At 36.7% G+C, this 22,402-nt stretch overlaps 1 protein-coding gene across 8 annotated transcripts in view; it reads right to left on the bottom strand.

Annotated features, from left to right (window-relative positions):
• EYA1 (EYA transcriptional coactivator and phosphatase 1) overlaps positions 1–22,402 on the bottom strand; it is a 283,352-nt gene that overhangs the window by 120,321 nt on the left and 140,629 nt on the right. For 5 of the 8 annotated variants that reach the window (XM_032470269.1, XM_032470272.1, XM_006185840.3 and 2 more), the window contains exons 3-4: positions 14,505–14,554; positions 12,855–12,973 (exon numbers count right to left, since the gene is read on the bottom strand). In XM_032470269.1, coding sequence (XP_032326160.1) covers positions 12,855–12,973; positions 14,505–14,554 — 169 coding nt within the window. The other 3 variants (XM_032470274.1, XM_032470273.1, XM_032470275.1) reach the window with 3 other exon arrangements.

Genomic DNA, 22,402 nt, shown 5'->3' with positions numbered 1-22,402 from the left:
TTTGAACAAAGTACTCTTTGGAGAAGAGACATTAGCATAAAGGAACATCTATCATTGGAGTTTTCGTATGTTTAAAGAGAGCCTTATTTTTGTTTGTTTAGAGATAATCAGTCAAAAGAGAGGTAAATAAGTCACACAGATTTAATAATTCATGAGGCATGACCACCCAAAGGCAAATATTAGATATTGCTATAAGTAAGCCTTTAAAAAGCCCTTTAAAAAATCTATACCACACATGATTTTGCTGTACAGATAACAAATAACCTATAAGACAAGAGGAAAGTATAACCATCATGATGTTAAGTCACAGTTGGAGTCAAGGACAGTATCACTCACAGATTTAATGAGCACTCTTTCTCAAATCATGAGGCAGAAGTGGAAATGTATGTTTTTAAAAACTGTGTCAAGATGTTTAAAGATAGACATTTCACCTGGTGCCAAAAAACACAGGAAGATTCCCTAAAGCTTTTGTATTTTGAAATATTTTGTATGTTTCATACAAATATATATAAAGATACATTTGTAGAAAACAATGTATGTCATCTTAGAAATGTATAGTAACTTTGATACTGGAAGCACTCTAGGTAATGTTCAAGATCTACTGAATGTGGAGAAAAGAAATTAGTTATGTTTATGTGTAGGAATTCCTTGTTAATTATTACACTCCTGAGGACTTCTGATATGCTACAAAATAATATCCAGAATCTCAGGTTAAAAAAATAAAAGTTAATATAATTTTTTTTAATTAAAAAAAATAAAACCTGTATCAAATGACTAAAAAAGTGGCATCAAGGGATACCAAAGACATATGTAAAGAAAATAAATAAAATTACATGAACTATAAAAGGGGAACATAACAGTACTCCTAAATTTAAATATTTTATATATCTTAAAGACATGCAATGAATAAGTATTATATGCAGCCATTCAACTATTTCTCCTTTATCTAAAAGTATGTACATCCATGAAACAAATGTTTTTTTCTTTGATAAATACCCATTTGGAAAACCAAGTATCCCTTTATGTTTAGATTGGCTCTGTAGCCTGGAATATAGTTGTTATCCCTCCATAAATTTGAAGTCATCCTCTTTTTCTTAAAGGAGAGAAGACAAACAGCAAACACAATCTTATGAAAACCAAATCAACAAACATACACAGACTAAACCTGCACTTAAGGGTACACATGGCCAACAAGGCATGGGAGTCAATTTCAAAACCTGTAATTCACAGGAAGTGCAGCACATTGAAGAATCTATGCACACTGATTTGTGTAGCAGTCTAGACTAGCTGACTTTTTTTTTGGTAAAAATGTCTCTTGCAACTCTACCTTTCTTTGTTTTGTTTTGTTTTGTTTTTTTCAACTCTCCTTCTTGCCATGCTAGCTTAGGTTCCTGACACATGGAATCTGGACAGATCGCGTGAGCCTCCATCCCACTGCTCATCTCTGCCCCAGTCCAATCTCTCCCTGGAACCACTGCCAGATGAATACTTAAAACACTTGCTCAAAATATGCAATGGCTTCTCCAGGATGAAGTCCAAATTCCTTAGCCTACTGTTCAGGGTCCTCCACAGTTTGGCTCCAGATGATCCTTCCAAGCTTATCTACCATCAATTCCTTCCTTCAGTTCAACTGCTCTCCTCACAGCCTCCTGAACTATCCTACCTTTGTTCAGATTAGTCCCTCGTTTAGAATGCATTCCATCTCTTCTCAACCTATTCAAATGCTCCTCATTTTCCAACACTAAGCTCAAGTTCCCTTTCCTTCTTGAAGCTCAGCAAGCTCAAGAGCTCTTTTTTCTGAACTCTGAGAGCACTTTTGTTTGGATCAGTGGCTTCTAGCCTTCTGGAGAATGAAGCCCTCTTTCTAACACCAAAATATTTCAGAATCCAGATGATAGCCTATTTTCGATCTGTTGATTGAGAAAGTGCATAATGACAAAATCCCACTGTGAATTTTTGTGAGAAAATTTCTATTTTAATAAACATAACAGACTGTCCATATGTGAAAAAGAATTACATATATATGCAGCCTGTTAATTTCCTCATCCTTCAGAAAAAGCTTTTTGCACAGAATTTGCTGAACTTCAGTACTTGTTCAATACTTGGGCATCTCTAAGCCACAGATTGAAAATCCTCACCTTCATAATTTAATTGACATACCATGATCTTTGAGTTTTTGCCAAATTTTTTTTAAAGTCCTATTTTCAGACTGAGCTTTTTCAGGCAGGGGTAATGCCACATACTTCACTGTATATTTGCTAGAATCTGGCATAGTTCTCTGGATACAGTGAAAACTAAATACATATTTCCTCCCTAGGACACTGTTAAGTATCTGAGGTTCACTTTTATCACCAATATTTTATTATAAAAATTTTCATACATACAGAAAAGTTGGAGGAATTATACAGTGAACAGCCATAAACTTACCACCAGGATTTCACAATGAACATTTTACTATATTTACTTTCCCACATCTATTCCTCATAAAACTGTATTATTCTACATGAACTAAAAAAAATAAGTTGCAGACATCATACAGTTCCCTGAAACACTTCTGCATTCATATCATTAACTAGAGTTCATATTTGTTTATGGTTATTTTTTCTTTTCAGTAAAATATATATATAATGAAATGAAAAGACCTTAAATGTGCCATTTGATGATCTTCCACAGATACCCACATTTAGATTCCAAAGTGGGATCTAAACAATTTTTAGTGTGTTATAATAATGAAAGCATGGCACAATGGTGTGGAAAGATTGCTCCAATTTTAAGAATCAAAGTAGCAATAAAACATACTCAACTTATGGCCTAGGCAATATTTATGTAGAATTTTCACAGGGAAGAGTAATCATTTAAAAACTAGTTTATGTTTACTGAGCACTTACTCCATGCCTGGCATTGTGCTCATAAGAACTTTACAAACAATAGCTTATTTGCTCCTCAGGGCAACTCTCTGAGATTAATTTATTGTAATTGTCACATTTAAAAGATGAGGAAACTGCAGCTTAAAGATGTTTAAAAACTAGCCTAAGGTCACCCAGGTAGGCTTCAAGTTTCTTTGATTACCATACCTTTTATGAAACCACTGAAAAGTCAAACATTGTCCAATTAGGGTTTTATCATCCTTAATCATGCCGCTCGTGGAGATCTGAACAATCAGTGAACGGCACAGCAACAGGAGTCCCAGAATAGCAGGGCACTGGACAGAAGTGTATCAGTGAATGTTGCAAATTAGCGGATGGTAAAATAAACTAGTGTGTGAAGATTGGAAACAGATGAGCTGGCTCAGACTCAGAACCTCAATCATATCAATCTGGCAAGAAAACGGTTGACTTGCCTAAAATGTTATCAACCTACCAAATTTACATCTCAGGTCATACCCTTTTCCCATCTTTTTCCACTCTTCACCAAATCACAGGAGCTCCCAGACATACATCCTCCCTGCACTGTGTATTAGTCAGGCAAGTACTGGGCACCCCAGGTAGTCAGAGTACCTGCAAAGGCTATTAGGCAATGTGAGGATCTCAAAGTGGGAGGGGACATCCTCTCCCTCTATGCAGACGCTGCCGTAGCCAGTCCCAGTGGACATGTTTGTTTAAAAAATATAATATGTATTATTATTTAATAATAGTGGTGATTCTTTGATCACATAGGAGATGGCAGTGACTGTGCTTAGTATTTTAGGTCTGTTGCTGCCTTTAAAGAACCTTGAGCCTCCACTACGTGAAATACATCCAGTGATAAAGATGCCATCCCCACGCTTCCCAGTGGGGAAGGCAGAGGCTCAGAGATCATACATCATAACAACAACAACAACAACAAAAGCAGCCAGTGGGTATTAAGGACTTCCTCGGAGTCAGACTGTTCTAAGCACTTTACCAACTCATTGAACTCTCCTTGCACCCCTAGAGGTGGATATTATTATTGCCTTCATTTTACAGACCGACAAGCAGAGATGGAGAGCAGCTCCGTAATTATTCAGCATCACACTCCCTGACTGGTAAGTGGCAGAGCTGGTATCTCGGCTTCAGAGCCTTCTCCCAACCCCCTGCTCTGCTGTCCCGCAAAGCCCACACGTTAGTAATGCAATCAGTCAACAAGCTGAACTTTTTTAAGCGCAGGTTAGTTTGACTACAAAATCCATGCTCTCACCACCATGCAATGCAACTTTCATTCTCCGCCTTCCTTTAGGCAAGTATCGGACAAAAATTTGTGCTGAGAGAGTAATATATAAACAAGCACATGATTTCAGATTAAAATGTCTATAATTTCTTATGTGGAGTCTTTTCTCCACATCTACCACCCATTGAATACTGTTTCAAAATACTATCTAAGTGTATTTCCAAGACACAGACTCAATTACATTCCTCTCCTGTGTGCAAGCCTTCAGGTCACCTAGCTCCTTCAGGTTTGAATCCAAACCCCTGAGCCAGGTTCACAAAGCCCTTTATCATCTGCTAAAGGGTGATGGTCTCAGCCCCATCTCTGTGTGCTCTGCCTGGGTCTCACACCACACACATATGCACACACGCACAGCACCCCTGGGATTAGGGATGTCTTTACTACAACAGAATAGTCCACGGTCTCCCTTCCTTCCTGGCTTGGCACCTAGTGTTTTTCTACCTCTCCTTTGAGACTCTGTTGAAGCATTCCCAGAATGCAGAAACCATCCTCAACCACTTCAGGCATGACTAGGTGTTCCTCCTCCTCTGGAAAATACAGTCCTTATCATAAAGTGTGGTGGCCCTCTGATCATAGTTCTGCAAATCACAGTAGACTAGGAACTTGTCCTTGGCAAGAATGGCATTTGGTAAATTTCTAGACACAATCACTTAATAAGTATTTCTTGAATTAACAATGAAATGGTAGATACATAGTATGGTATATATTCCTATATATCACATATCCTTAAAAATATGTATATTCTTTTCACTGAGGTGTGTATATATTCTTGCTCTTATAATTTTCCCCACCTTAAAAATGTTTATCTCCAATCATGATTTCTTTCCACCTATGTTTTTAGTAGGTGTATTAACCACTTGATCTTTATATCATTCAGTTGTTTCTTGGACTATGTGGAAGTTGATTCATCACTGCTGATTGCTATGAAGTCCAAGTTGAAGTTTCCATATCTGACACAGTTCATCCATACATACCAAATCGAGCCCATTACTACAGAACAAATTAAAACTCAGCAGAAATGCTAACTGTTCTCTGGATGGATAGCCCTTCACTCCTACACGAATTGGTCTGTGAAATGATCATTTTCAAAAATTTGAAAAATGGGCTTTAGCGACTTGTTGAATCTGTTCATGCTTTGTAAATAAAACTAGTGAGTCTCTCCTCCTGTAATCATTCACCTGCATTATTTACATAGTAACATGCAGGAACAAACATCTGCTGACTGCTTAATCATGGCTGAGCCTCAGCTGGCTGCTGAGGACGCGCTAGTGAACAGGCCTGTCTTTGCCTCTAAGGGAGCCTGACCCTCGATGAGCTGAAAAACACATATAAATGGAAGCTGTCATTCCTTCATTGAGTAATAACCTTAGATAAGGTAACAAAAATTTCTTAAGGCAGGTAAGTACTTCAGTAAGCACTAGGATTTTAGGCTACTGGGGAACCCATGTTTCAGGGTGGACAAGATGTGGGTGGGCTTTGAAATCAGCCCGACATGACTTTGAACCTCTTTTCTGACACAGGTGATACACTGTGTAAACATAGACTAGTCACTTTAACTCTTTAAAAAGAGATGTATAAAAGTTACCCTAAATTTTTTTTTTGAGGATAAAATAAATAAGGTGGGTAGAGGGAATAAAAGATGTGCTCCATCAGCTGTTAAGAACTCAGTCAGTTCAGCTCATAGTCCTTGTGTTGTTAAAGAAGTATTCTTCCCACCCAGAATATCCCCGTATCAGTAAGAGATGCAATGATAAAACAGGGAAGTATTTTAGATTTTGATTTAGATTCATTTTACCAGAGGAAAAAATGCTTCCAATTTGTATTACAGGGAGTACTGTAACATAACCTCGTTGGAATGTATTTGGTGGAATTTGCCCGCCTTTTTCAGTATAATGGGATACTGGAGGCATGAAACAAAACTGAAAAATTCACAAAACCGGCCAACTACCTTGTAGACAATCATAGTAAGCTTTTCGTTAGAAATGATTTGGGGTCCTAAAACTTAACATAAATCCTTGATTAGTTTCTCAAAATTTATATTCTCTCAGTAAAGGCAATATTTAGCAGGCATTGAGGATAGCTATGTGCCAGATAATTTTCCCTACCCAAAGTGAAAATGGAAAAGTAGAAAACTTGCAGATATGTGTGTGTGCATATATATATATACACATCTATTTTTCTATTATGTTGTAAGTTTGGAGGCAAAGAGAGGAGAATGAATTACTCTTGGACTTTCCTCCAAGTCAGCACAAGCACGTGCACATGCGCACCACTTTATCTATATACTGCTCACCCCAAGACACCCTTGGGCATCATTACTTACAGCTGGAATCCATGACCACAGGGATAAGGATTAACCTAAATATTAGCACTTGTTAATGGTTTGCACATCTCTCTGGGGAGAACCAGTTTCTCCCAGAGGTAGGATGCTCATACGGAGATACATATTTCTGTTTATACAAAAGTTCTGGCCCAGCTAGGGGAGGGGTGCCGCAGAACTATGAGGTATGGGGAGTAGGTGAAAACTATCTACATAGAGTTTATCATTTATCAAGAAACTCTGAGCCTAGTTTCAGGCAGTAAGTATTGAAGTTCCCACTTTTACTACAGAAGATACAGTTAGTGATACAGAACAGGCTAGAGCATTTCTGCCAACCTGCAAGACCCTACACACACCACCCTTTTACTCCTCCCACTTGACCCCTTACAGGCCGTCATTCTCCTCCCGCCCCCAGAGCGGAGCATGCGTGCTCCCACCTCTTGGCTTTGGTAACTGCTCTTCCCTCAGATCTTCAACAAAAGCCAATGTAGCTGCTTCTTTGAGATTCACTTGGTTAATATCACCTGGTTTTCAAAGTTCAGAGAAATGTGACCATGTATATCATCCACTTCAAAATCCTTTTGAGGTAGAAAATACCAATTCTGAGCAGTAGCAAAACTGCAACCACTTTAAAAATTTCCCAGTAACACTGCTTCCATCCAAATGTGCATATAATAATGACTATTATAATGAAAAGCAGAGATGACTTCCCATCTCCGTTTGATCCCAGAGAGGCTTAACATAGACAGACAGCTGAAGGAATTATAATTAAGTCTAAAGCTTTGAAAACTAGTAAGAGACAATCCCCTAGAAGTTAATCTATTGATGCAACATGCTATGTGCACACAACACGAGGAAGAAATCTCACACACTCACGCACAAGAGAACTTAAGAACCAGAGTAAAACTACCCTTGGGAGATGTCCTTATAATGAAGTCCTTTTGTCATCAAAGCCTATGCCATTGGTCCTTTTACAGCTCTGCCGTTGGCTGGAGAATGGTGTCCTCCAGTCATGAAGACACCAACATGACAGTAGAGGCACCCATGTCTAGTATGAAGGTATTAGAAAAGGCACCAGCAGACGATGGGAATCATCTATTCTCCCTTGAGTGATACAGTGATTTGAAAACCCAGGCTCTGGACTCAAATAGAACTTGACTCAAATACCAGATCAGATACCAGTGGTACTAATTACAAACCACGTGCCTTTCAACTTGGTATTTAACTTTCCAAGACTCAGTTTTCTCGTGCATAGAATAGCTACGGTACCATCGAAGAGGCTACAATTTACACATAGCCTAGAAGTTAACAGATACAGAGCACTTAGTAAGTTCCAAGCACGTTACAAGTTTTACTTATCCTTACAGCAAGCCTGATACAAGAGCTGCTCTTATGCCCATTTTACAGATGAGGAAACTGAGATACACAGAAGTTAATGTGCCCGAGCTCATACAGCTGGTAAATTACAGCTGGGATTCAAACCCAGTGACTTAACCACTATGTTGGCAATCTCAAAGGATTTTCTAAAGATTAATGAATCACAGAGAATGGTCAGCTTAGTGACTAACAATAGGCTATTCCCCAAAATTAGCCATTATTATTATAAACTAACAGCAGGCATGTGAAAATTATTTTCATATACTACATATGCAAATATTAACTTTTAAATTTTTTTCATTCTTTCATAGCTTTTGCTAAAGAACAATTTAAAAGAGGCCAATTCTGGGGCTATACACAAACTCTAAAACGTCATTTATAAACTCCTTTCCTCCCAATGTCCCTTAATCTTTCAGAAACTAAAACATGTGCAGAAGGTAAACAATAATAAAATTAGATTATCATTTTTTATATTGACAACAAAATATCTGACCACAAATATATAAACATAGCTTTTAAAATGTAGCCTCAAGCCATAATTTTGTACACATTCATTTGAGCTTATATATTTCTCAAAAATAAGATTTTAAAAAATACTCTAGTTGGATATAACTGTATTTTACTAAATTAAAATTACAGTGAGGAAAACAAATTCAGATAATTTGTGTTCTAAGCTTTGTAGAAATGATAAAGCAACTTTAAAATAACTTCTGATAATAGAAATTTGTACAATTGAATTAACCTATGATCCTAAAATATGCAATGCACAATTAAATCCATCTTAACATGCAGAAAACTTAGCCACCTAACTCAAGATTGCATCTCTTATCATCTTGGAAATCTGATATACCAATTCAAAATTACTATTTGAATTACCATCAGAATTCCTGAAACCCTGTTTGGAGTGAAGATTCCAATTGCATCTGGTTTTATGTCACTTAAAGGCAAATTCCTCTACTTTTAAGACAACTTTAGCTTCTTCCTGAGTTTGAATCTAAATTTACAATAGAAAAAGCTCAGAATTAGAGCTCTTAGTTCTGCTCACTCACACCTCTTTTTTGCCCTCTCCCACCCCTCACCCCCAGACAACCAAAAATAAACACTCAAACTAGCAATATATGAACTGACCAATCTTAGGCTCCCATGGACTTCAGACAAACAGAAAAAACAAAGATGGAAAGAATCACTGCTTTGCAAACAAGGCTTTAATTAGGTACGCAAATAAAAACCCTTTTACTGCTAGAGCCCTGAGTCCTTCTGAAGAAATGTGTCCCACCTAATTCTCACACTTACACACAAAACAAACATCAACACGCAGCCTCTACTAAAGAGAGGCTTGAACATACACCCACACAGTTGGAAATCTTCTCCGATTAGATGCTGCAATATTTATCTAAGAGAAACATTACCCCCCAAAAGCCTATGTCTTAAAAATGATGCTTTAACAATCTCTCTAATAAGAAATTTCTCTTCCATCCTGTCCTGGAAGACAAACTGCCCCAAAGACTAGGAAAAATAGTGAAAAGAAAAGCCATAAATGATGTTTTCATAACCATTCCATCAGTCTCTCCAGGTCAAGCTTTAATTGTTTAATCGTAATTAAAATATTTATTAATTCATCTGGAAACATAGCACTTCTAACAGTGCTTTTCTGAATGCAAGTCAAGCATTTAGGTATGCTATTTTATATTTTTTGCATATTTATGTTTTCTATTTCAAAGACTTATAAAGTGGGTGAAACCAACTGTTCACTGCACCAGTAACGATTCACAAGAGAACCTGGAATCAAATATAAAAATATGAAGAGTTGCAACTTTTGAAATAGGAAACATTCAAACAACGATTCTCACCAAAGAACATTTCAACTAGGAAATCTGAAAAAGCAAAATGTTTGAGGCTGTAGCTCAGTGTCTGTCTTTATCCCTTAGATGAACCATGAAAAGAAGCACTAGCCTGTGAGTACAGAACCTACAAACACTGAGTCTTATGATAATTTGGCAGCAGACTTAAGAAGAAACTTAATATTCTCTGCCTCTCCACTCCATTCCCTTCTTGTTTGTTCTTCAGATGAAGTTATGGGTTTTGATACAGGAGATTTTCATGTTTTCTTAGCCTCATTATAGGAACAAGTGGTTGCAGGAAATTGGGGGAAAAAAAGGCTCTGGTGAAAGAAGACAGTCTATAAAAGTGGAGGCAGGGCCAACAACTGTGTAAACTAAAGGGAAGCTTGGTTGATCTAATTAAGGAGACAATTCCAATCGGGCCACAGTGAAGTCACTTAAAATCAGTCATGGCAGAGATAGGTAGAAATACTCCTTACGGAGTTAGGAGAGGTGATTGATCTTTTAAACATGCTTTGAAATGCGAAGAAATTTCTTGTTCTTTCATTCCTCCAGTTCATTGGTAAACACTGCTGGTTGCAAAATAAATAAGATTTCAAAGAAAGAATAGGAAAATCCATAATGATTATATCCCAGGAAAGCTGGCCAGACACTATGAATTTGCTGATTTTAAGCTCGATTCCTCTAGTGGTGACTGAGAGAAATGATACAAATGCATTATGGAACATGTAAGTAGCATGAGAAATTGATTCACAAACTTAGTAATAGCCCAGAACTTTCTGATATTGTTTGCCCCTGAATAGGCATGTAATATAGATGGTGAAATTTTGGGTCCATATTTTCAAACTGCAGACTAAAATAAAACTGAACACCCCACTAGATTGACTAAAATCCCATGTAGTCTTTGGATAATTCATATTGATATCTTTCAACTTCACTTTCTAAACACAATAACCCTTGCAAAGTTCACCAGTGCAGAATGCCTGGAAACAGAGTGAGTTGAGTACCTGGGTACTTGTCTGAAATGGGTCTAAAAAAAATGCAGTTCTAAGGGATAAGATAATTAAGATTTTCTTTTAGGGTAAGAAATAAGTTCCGAGTACTTCCCAGATTGATGGTTTGGCAAATGACACAATTCCCTAAAATATTTCATTATTTTGAATTTATTTTAGATACGCAAAAATCTTATCAAGTACATATTAATGTGATATTAAGCTATTAAATGTAAATATTCAGAAATATTATCATTTTGCATGCCCTTAAAACACAAGCCACACATCATTCACACAAAGCCATCCAAGGGGGCGGCCCCCAGAACATGCTCTGTTCAATATTGCCTGGTTCTTATTTTGTAGGAGACAATTTGCCAGTAAGATGATGACAAAATGAAAACACCTTATACCTATTTCATTTTTTAATATGTAAGAAAATTAGCAATTATAATTTCATAATTACACTTATCAACATGTATTGGTATTAAGCTGAGTAATCTAGCATACTTAGTCTTTTTTTATTTTTAAGTCACTTTAAATAAGTGTCCCATTTGGACTTCACAGTGATGAGAACGGCTGTTAAAGGTTTCCACCTATGGTCCTCTGATGCTGCCCTGCATGCTGACGCTGGCGTGGGGCCGACCAGTGCAGGGCCTGCCGCGGTCTGTGTGCCTGCACACACCAGGCCACACCACAGCAGTCAGGCTCACACCTGAAGCCACATTCCAAAGGAGAAGGAAAAAAGAACTGCTTGCATTTATTTGCTCTATAAAATCTATTTAAATGCTAGAATGACATTCCTATAAATAACTTAAATTTCTTTTTGATTGCCCATCGAAATAGGAAGAAAAGTGTTTCAGATGAAAAGGAACCTTATTCAGGGATTTCTTTTAGCTAGGTCAGCAAAGTTTTTACTTTTGACAGTGACCATTTTTCATAAATTATTTACTCAAAAAAGAAAACAGACTACTTACACGTAAAAGCACTCACTGTTGCTACAAAAGTTATTTTATATTGTGTCTATTATCATAAATTACGTATTGTTTCAGAAAGGCTTCGCTAATACATACTGGAATACTGCACCAAACAACTTTATGGCACTTAGTTTTGTTTATTTTTAAGAACTGTGATAAAAGATCAACATGGTGATTGAGAAAAAATGATGGTTAAGGGTTTTGTGTATGGATGGAATTCTAATATAGATAATGTATTGAACGTCTAGTGAAACTTATGTTCTAAGTTCATCAAGGTCCTAAGGCTTAATAAGGAATAAATAAGCAAAAATATCACCTGCAAAGAATTTTTCAATAGGCTAAAGTAGAAATAAATACAATGCAATATATAACATATCCACCTATCTGTTGAAATTTAAAAACATGCATAGGAACTGAATAAATGTGCATGACAGCTAACAACACATACAAATAGCTTTATCTATATGTTTAGACTTAGGTATATATAGGTATGTATGGATTAAAGTATGTATTTTTATTTACATAAATATTCATATGTATTAATTATACAAAAATAATTGTAACAGTACTATGTTTGAAATATGCTACTTAATCTCTAAGAAAGTAAATTAATTTCACGTTATCTTCCAAATCAGGTTGTATATTTATAAACAATAAAGGTTTTGTTTTTTTTTTACTTATTTATATTTTAATGGCCAAAGCCACAAGAACATTAGGCACACAAATTGTTTTATTGATGTTTAAAAACAACCCAGCCCAATGCTGCATTTAAACAAATTTGGTTATATTTAGTAACAAAGGGAAAGTCAAATAAAGGAAATAATTCCAAATTTTCATTGCTTAGATAGCAAAACAACTGCAAATTGATACTGTGCTGTGGAGAACGAGCAACAGGAAGAGAAAACACACTCAAAGGTTAAACATGTCATGCACACATACACAGGTGTACCATGTATACATATACAAAATAAAGCCAGTCTACGTAATGTTACAATAATGTGAGCCCCTGAGGGTGACTACTGATTCATAAGTCAAACTACCTAAACAAGAAATGGAATAGTAGTTGCATGGATGTGACAACCGAAATCATAACCACCTAAAAAACACAGTGTATATTGATGAAGAAATAAAGCACAAAGTAAACAGTGAGAAGGCAGACACTCACCTTCGGTGCCATTGGGAGTCATGGAATTACTATTTATATGAGAGTTATCGAGTTTGGGGGATTCACTACTACCACTCAGACGGCTATGCGGGCTGGTTAGATCCTGCATTTCCATAGACCTAAAGACAAGAAGCCTTCCGTTTGACAGATGTACCAAATTCATAACACCACTCTAATGCGCTAACGACTTCACACCTTCTTTGAAACACATTCGCACAAAAGTCCCATTGTATCTCTTTTCTTAGCCTCAAAATAGTTCATCTTATTTGAACTTCAGTCATCCTTTCATAACGTGTATTATTAAAAATGTCACTGGCCTTACCTATCCAGCCAAACGTTCATATGGAGATTTTTTTTGTTTTTAAATCTCTTTTTCTCTCTTAGATAGCTCATCAAGTCACAAGATCTAAGGAGACAATTCCACCTATCTTTATTCCCAAAGAAAACATGTAGTCATGCTTTGTGTTCTGTATTGGGGGGGAAAAAAAAAACAAACCCAAGATATTATTTTTTCTAAAAGAAAAGATTAAGGTGTAAAATTGAAAAAAAAAGAACATTTTTCTATGGAATCTGTTTCATCTAATAAATTAGCACTAGGTACTCCCTTATAATTTACCGCCCAATTGTAATTTAATGGGTCTCCAAACCAAATAAAACACTTGAAGCCTAGAGTCCAGTGACAGGGAATGAGATAGCCTTGATGCATGTGTTTACTCTGGCAAACTGCTTAATTGTTCCTCTGTTTCCCTTGAAACAAATGCAGCATTAAAACATTATGATGCTGGCTCACTTGTTTGCTTTGTGGATTACATACAGCGTGCCCAGCTGAGCGGGATGGGCCAGCATTCAGTGAGTCCCCAGGAACACTGCTCTCAGAGTACCTCAGCTGTCACTTGGGGAAGTAAGATCAATTCCACTTCACTGCTAAAACTGGGCATTTTCACAACACAAAAACAGCAAAACGCCCCCCCAAAAGTTCTTCGACTCAGCAGTTTCGTAGTCTCTCCAAGGTACAGAAGCCACTACTCATGCTCACAGTTTCAGAACCAGCCATTTATCGTTCATCTTCTATTAATGAAGAGAGGGCTTTTCTGTTTTCTGACAGCCAAGTGTTAGAAAGTCTGAGGCCCATTCACTTTATTTTAAACTTTATGTGTTTTTCTTAAAAGGGGGGGGGTTATTATTACATGTATGAAGACAAGACTGTCTGCTCCTCAGCCCAACCATGTCAATAAAAACTAGTCATTTTAATTCAGAGGTTGCACTTAAACTGACTGTAAACACCAGTTTTTAAAATGGCTTAACATGAAACCATTTTACTTCTACAGTGAGTTTTTACTTCCCTAAATCTTCTGAATTCAAATGAGAAATGGCTAAAAATCCAACTTCTGTCTCCTAATTCTCATTACACATTCACAGATTTCCTAACACCAGGAACAATTTTCAAACCCAAGCTCCTAGTCCCTTTCTACACAGTTAAAATTTTCTCTACAAGCACATACACACACACACACACACACAAATTGTCAAGTAATTTCCAACTGAAGCTGTGGCTATTAATAGAAATAATTAAGAAATACTAGATAAAAATAGATAGGGGGTCACAGAAAGGTAATCTCCCCAAATGTCAAATATCAACAATCTCCTTACCTGCAACTTGAGGAAACAGCAACATCTGAACGGGTTTGAGATGTTTGCACCTGTGATCAGGGGTAAAAAATTAGAAGCTGTTGTTACTCTGCTTCAGTGTCAGCTCTTAATTATACAGAGCACATGGCTGAGGACGACAATGCTCTCTTTTAACCAAAAGAGAAAAAAGAGGATACTGCAGCGGTGAAAGGCATATTGTCTTTAAGTTGAAGCCTCCACTGTTGTTTCCTCCTCCAGGTCTACCCTCCTCCTCCCCTTGTCAGGGGGGGAAGGCAGCCAAATGACGGGATAGTGATTCATCACTGGCCTATGACAGCTGCAAACGGGATTACCCCTCCCCCAATCAACATGCAAAGCAGCCTTACCCAGGCAGCTTGGAAAAGGTGCTTGGAAAAAAATAGCTATTAGCAAAATGAGCGTGTTTCACAGCAGCAGTTCAAGCATTAACCCTCCAGCATCCTCAGAAGATCTTTCATCTTCTGCTATCACCCGCTGAAATAGAGTTCTCGCCCACGCCTTTGACTCCTGACAGTTCTTATCCTTATCCTGGTGGTTTTCTCCTATATTTACCATTGGTCATTTAGCATTCACTAAAACAGCTTCTGGGCAACTTTCAGGCGATGCCAGGACTAAATTCGGGATGGCCAAGGTGAGTTCTCATCCCTGAAGTCCCACAGTTGAGCACTGGGCTTCATCTACCCAAGCAAATTTAAAATGCAGTTCATTTTAAAATTCAGTGAAATCCATCAGTGCCTGGTGCAAGAGAAAAAGCAGTTTGCTTTTTAATTTCCCATCTTTTAAACCAGGAGCAAGAATGCACAGTTTAATACTCAATTCACTGTCTCAGTTTGCCAGAGTTTTGGTCTCATTTGCCTCCAGATGAATCTGTATCTGGGATTTCACTGAACAACTAACACGCAGGCTTTGCTAGTTTCTGCCCTTCCTCCAGAGGCAGCACAAACTGCCAGCAGGTGACAAGCTCAGGTGAGGGTGGGCTGCTGGCTCACAGGCTCAGGCTAACGCCTGTCTCTGAAGTAAAGAGCATTCTGCATAACGTTTAAAATGATTCAGAATTCCAAATCCTTGATGTGCACTTTCATTCAACCTGAACTAACATCAATTAGGGTTACAGAACAAAGATGAAAACTGAAGCATCTCAAATGGCATTAAAGTTATCCATCCAAATTTCTTCTATTGAGTCCTGTTATTTTTTAATTATGATTTATGAAATTAAGAAGTACTACCTTTTTGGCAAGAATAAAGCATCGTTAAACTCTAAATATCTTGGTGTAATGTTACATGAAATTTCTAGGTATATTTTCCTATAATATGTGCAAGAGAAAAAGCAATTTTTAAGAGATGTCTGCATAGTCAATGAAAATTTAATTTTAATGCCTGTAGATAGGTCATTTTGTGGTAACAGGCTTCTGTAATTTTTGTTAAAATTAATGTTCTTACACAAGACTGAATGTTTTCCTTCAGAAACTGCAGCAATATACCTCAAGGATAAATTTTTTTTTTCTTTTTTCCACTTGTATACACCTGGAATAAATTATAGGTGAGAACTAACTTAGTTTTAAGAACTCTCTTGGCTTAATTATGTGAAAGACTATGTAAAACACACTTTCTGTTAAATGTTAAAATACATTCCTATTTTAGTATTAGCTAGAGACTATAATCTTAGAAATATAATTTTAGTTTCATTGTATACTTTGAAGGTCTGATTATATTTATATTTGAGGTTTAACCTATCATATTTAAATTTTAAAGTCAATCTGTTAATAAAAAGATTAACTTCAAAATAAGAATTATTCTAACAGGTTTTCTCACTGAAAAAATATGCATTCTCACAACATACTTTTTTAATGCTGGCTCGACTCGGTCTGTACTGTACTTGGTGCACCACAAGTTTTGATTCTGTATCCATGATCCTCATTTCATTAAGTGTACTTCAGATATATTCTTTTGTGTCTCAGGGATTATTTAAACCATGTGTTGTGTGTTACTGTTTTTAAAAATGACTCTTTAATCAAAATAACTTTAAAACAACTAATCCTCACTTAGGCTGGTCAGCTGAATCCACATCGTGGTCCAGGAAAAATAAATCTACTCTCAAGAATGCGAATGCAGACAACAATTAGACACAGATGTGAGCAAAATTAGTTACAGTTTACAAAATGCTACACTTCACATGCTTTTAGTTTTTTATGTGTAGTACAAGATTACAGTGCAGTGAGGAAACATACTCTTGTAATGACTTATCTAAAAAGAACACCTATTTCTGATTGGCTTTGATTTTCTCTTCTGTTTGACAATATCTCTGGAAGTTTCTGGGTTTTAAAGTCTAAAATCATAACGTGTTGCAAAAAATAATTAATGAGGCACGTTTCCATTCAAAGGAGAAAAACATTATTTCATGGTTTTCAGAAAAAGGCTGCTGGGCATTCAGTAAGCTCACATTTTCTGCTTTCCATCCCTAAACCTAATATGTTTCTTGTCTTCTCCTAATCTGGTATTTTTAATTCAAATGCTCCTATGAGTGCAAAACTATTTCCCGTAACGTTATAAATGGTCATCTTATATTACAATGAAGTCATTTCACTTTAATGCTTTTTAAAACTCTTTGTATAGAACACCCCGTGTAGCGTACTGACAGAGTTGTGAAAATACAGAGAAAACAAGATAGCAGGGCTTCTTAGAATTTAAATTCAGGAATCCTAAAGGAGTAACTTTGACTTCTGATTAGTTAATGAGGTCTTTTAAGTTTGCCTTTTTTTCTAATTAAATTTATAATTCTTCACAGATGTAACTTTTGTTGATGTTCAATTTGTCTCTCTCATTTTGTTAAACCTCACATAGTACTTCGCCAATCCATTGAATAGCCACATTAAATCTGTTAATACCATGCTCTTCAACCCCCAAAATTATTTCCAGAAGGCAAACTTGCTTTGAGAGATCATCAAACAAGACTTAAGGTACACATTTTATCACATTTTCCCTACCACAGAGATCAGGATGCAGAGCAAAATTCATGACTTTTGCACTGTTTATTATACTTTGCTAAATTACAAATCAAAAGCATCTGACAGAAGATCATGGATGAAGCCAAAAAGTTAATAATGTTCTGTGAAAAGTAAACTGTAAATGGAAAGGGATTCTAAATCTCAGCAGCAGAGAGCAAATAAAATGTAGGTACTTGTCTAAATTATGGGTTTTCCACTGGCTTTTTTTGCTTGCTAGAAGCAATTTTTATAAAATGACTATAATTTTAAACTTTTTTTTTTTCAAACTAAAAAGAAATTTTCAAAGTGAAAGTACTGAACTTTTCTAAATAGACTTGGCAGGCGAGCTGGTTTTGCCCAACCACAGATCAACCTGAGTCCTCCCAAATTTGAAAGACAATGGCAATTTTCTAATCAGAATGTATTTTATAGGGGAAAAAAAAATGTGCCTCAGGCACAAATCTGCTTTTAAATCAGAATATATTCTTGCTAAAAAGCTCCTTAATCAATATTTCCAAGTACGGTGTCAATGATGTAATAAAAACCTAAACCTAACAGTGAAATGAACTTCCAGGAAAAGGTAGATGTCTTTTAAATGTATAACGCTTACCTCCTTCTTTATCAAAGACTCCAAAAAACTGTTTTAATACTCTTTACAGATTTTTAATGTAATATACGGTATCACTGATTCAAGTGCCTTGTTTAAAGAAAATGACAAAATAGAGTCCCCGTGAAAACAAAAACAAGTAAGTATTTAAACAACGTTGATTCTACCTATAGACTGAAAGGACTGTTTTCAAAAGTAGCATTTATTTAAGATGCTGAGTGAAATACTTTTGATATCTTATTAAATGGAAGAAAAGGTTTTATTCTCGCTGCAAGGTTTTTTTTTTTCTTTCAATGTATTCTTATAAAATACATTTTCACAGTCAAATGGAAATTTTCTTTTCAGAAAATCACTTATTATGTCTACAAAACTCCCAGATCAGTTGACTTCCCTTTGCCATTCTAAAGCTGAACAGTGGCTCAATTAGGTTTTTCTGTCTGTCACCGCGAAGAATTTTCAGGATTGAAAATCCAGGGCTGTTTGCTCACTTACTGAACACTTTGGGCCTTAGGAGAACTCAAGCAGCGAGAAAGTCAAATATGAAATATTTGATAATGCCAAAAAGCATGACTGTTCGTGGATGCATGTCTTCAAATCCCAAACAGTGGGCAAAAAGACTCGCACCCACCTAAAATAAAACCTACTCTGAAAGACACATTGAGCAAACAACCCCCAGCCTATAAAACTACATTATGTGCTTAACTAGCGACTTTTCGTACCCCTTGTCATTTTAAGAAATGAAACCTAAAAACGTTTGTCTACGTGCAATGACAGCTCTGAATTTATTGAATGCCCGCAAATGCTGTGCTTAAATGTGTTCAAAAACTCCTCCCAAGAAATATAAGCCTATGAGTCATGAGCAATTCGTATACTGATTCAGAATGACAAATATTTTAAATGGTAATTCAAAAGTTTAAGAGCCTTGTTTTTGATTTCAAGGTCCATTCAAGTCATATTACGTGTCAATAAGTGAGAAATACATTAACTAGGCAAATGTTTATTATTTCACCTTTTGAAGATGAGCCTGTTTAATATGTTTGGGAAATCTGTTTATTGAAACAAAAGGATTTCCTTCCTTAAAAAGTGGTTTCAATTTATTTCTGTTATCTGTTGTCCTTTGAAAATGTTAATTCCTTCCTCATCTTCTCAAATCAAACTACAATATGAAGGAAAAGTTATCTGTGTGTTGCAATGGATAGATACATTTACCGCTTTAATCAATATCAAGGAGTTACAGCTGAGGTCTGTGCAGAAAAGAGAGATAAACTAACCTCCCTACAAGAAAAGAGCCATGTATTATATTTATAGAGAGCACAACAAAATTGTTAACAATTAATTTGTAATTACCTCTTAATGATTCTAATCGCTCAGCTAATTTGGGGGTTAAGAACTTACATTTTTATGATGCAACTCTGTGGCTAATAAAGCACTAAGTACAAAGTGTCATAATCTTCCCCACACCCTAAAGTTTTTATTTTAAAACAAATCAAAACAATAACTCAAAGCGCTCCGGTTATCTTGGGCTTTGCCCACAGGACAGCTGTTGTCATTCACTACTATTTTTCAAACAGTCAGCTTGTACTTACAGCGCTTACATCTGCTGCATCCACCAGTTTAATGTGCTCCTCCGAATTTTCTGGTTTAGCAAACCTCCATTCCTGACATAGTTTTGCTCCTGGATCAGGACGCGGGAGGGCTTTTAGGAGCTCTGAGCGGAGCCCGGCGCTTCTGGAAGCGGAGCGCGTCTGCGGGGGTACGCCCGGCCGCGGGGACGGCCGCCTGGCCGCTGCTGCAGGCTCGGGCTGCCGAGCGACTGAGCGCAGACGCTTTCCCCCGCGAGGAAACCGCCACACCGGACGGCAACAGGAAGGCTTAAAGTCGGAAGTGGCACTGGAGAGTTTCTACCTCGCCCCAAACTCGGAGCCATCAGCTCCCACCGTTCTGCTTGGTAACCGCCTTGAGCCCTGCGCTCTTTCCCCACTAAAGAGCAGCAGCAGATAGCATCTGAGAACCCCAGACAAAGAAACAGCACAATCTCACCCCTCTTGGATTTGTTTGCGCAGCCTTGTAGGTCTGCCCGTGGAGCCTCGGGGCTTTTTTTGTTTTTGCAACGCAAACCACAGCTATTCTCTTGTCCTAACCTTATTGGTTTAAATGCAACAATTGAAGGAGCACTGCTCTCTCTGACTCAACCTTGCTGCACAGGAAAAATTTATTATGTAAATGAACGCGCCCCATGCTATCTGAATAAACAGCTGTGTGAGAATCACTTCTCCGAGACACTGTCAACACACAGCTCTGCTGCAGCAGCTACCAATTACGAGCTTTGGGGAGTAGTTACACGTTATCTTTAATACTTTTCCAAAACTTTTTTTTTCCCCCAGGCCCTGAAACTTGGGGAACCGATACTTCTCAAAAACCGTTTTCCTGAACGTAACAACAGGTCTGGGGAAAATAAAAAATAGGATAGCCATTTCCATATTAAGTAAAGGGAGAGAAAAAGCAAACGTGTAAGCTATTATCAGTTTAACAATGAAAGCCTGACTGTTAAATCTGCGAGGATCTCCAGAATGGCAAGTTTTACATGAACAAGTTTTTTTGGATATGAACCAGATAGCATTTCACCGTTGATATTTTAAAATGATTTGGGGGGAAAGGATTTATTTTATCTAGGACTCTTTCTTTACAGTCAGTTCTTTTAAAAACATTCTAACTAAACTCAGAATCTATGCATAATAATCTATACACTCACCTAGACAGTCGAGCTCTTCCGATTATGAGTAAATTACAGCTTCAGTTTAAGATATTTACTTACTATCATGTTTTAGGCAAATAAAGGACTTCAGTTATTAGATCAATGACTTAACCATTATATTGATTTCAAATATTTAAAGAAGGCATCACTTACATGACTAATTATCATATTTATATTCACCCAGCCCTATACCATAGTTCAAATACAAATGTTTATTTTTGGTGCTATTCACTCATCATAACCAAATTTGTACTCTAAAAATAGAACCTTTTACACACTGGGTTTTTCCTTAAAACTGTTTCATCATTAACAATGATACTATTTTATGTATCTGGTCTTTTTATTTGTAGAAATAAGCATATTTTTCGTTAAGGTTCTTGGCTTGGTATGAGAAAAGGGTTTTAAAGTCACAGTAACTTCTTAAATGATTTTATAATACATTTTCAGATCATCAACTCATAAAGATAGACACAGTCTTGCCTTTACTTTGCTAATTTGTAAATGAAAGCACCATTCCAAGGTAAACAGAACAAGAAGGTTCTAATGACCAAAATTCAATATGGACTTCACCACACCTCCCCCAGAAAGGATGCTAATCTAAATTCCTCAGAAGAGAACACTTTGTCAAACCTAAGAGACAGCTTAAACTGCAAACTCACCTTGGATTTCATTTTGTCTGGTACTGGCAAGGAATCAAGGGCCAGGCATCTACCATATTTGGGAAGCCAGCTCAAAAATCAGTTGATTGCTATTGGATCTGTTCATACATGCAGCCGAAATAGAACTACGTTACCACCTATGCCACGTTCTCAGACCAGAAGTTATCGGTTATTCAATATACTAAGGGATATCTGCAGAAAATAAAATACAGCACATAATGGAGGTCTCTAGTGCTGTGAGACAAAATGTAACAATACATTGTCTATGATATCAAACACTCACACAGTAACTGCTTTTGCTATCATGTTTATTTTTAAGCTCTATAAAATATAAAATTTGAGCTGTTGGTTGAAGAATTCAACCCTGTTTGAAACTTTCCATTAAGGCATTGTGCCCAGGCTTCCCATAGTTTAAAAATTATTTCAGATATAAAAAGGCAAGATGTTATTTTTCTGATCCATGAAAGATGGTATTGGCAAATCCAGAAGGCACAAACTGGATGACGTCAACACAGTAGGAATATTGTGTAAAGTACCTGACTTTTGTATATCATTGCCTACATTATAATCAAATTTATCATGTTATATTGGTTTTTATATTGAAATTTAATTATTTTTATTTATATAACCAAACCGTAACCATTAAAGGCATGATGTATGTAATAATGAAGAAAATGATGAAAAGCACGCTGAACGTAATGTGAGCACTAATTGATATGACATAGATCAGGCTGCATCGTTATGTAACTAAGAGCTTAGTCATTGGCTAAAAGGAATATCCCACTACATGTATCCCACTTCTAAATGCTTTCCTTTTCCTGAAGCAAAATTAGATGGCTTAAAAACAATCACATGCTTATCCACAAATTTTGTCT

The sequence above is a fragment of the Camelus ferus genome, chromosome 29, assembly GCF_009834535.1.
Source record: "Camelus ferus isolate YT-003-E chromosome 29, BCGSAC_Cfer_1.0, whole genome shotgun sequence".
In the NCBI taxonomy this organism is placed as follows: Eukaryota; Metazoa; Chordata; class Mammalia; order Artiodactyla; family Camelidae; genus Camelus; species Camelus ferus.
Note: the sequence above shows the minus strand (reverse complement) of the source record. Positions and strands in the feature narration are given on the sequence as shown.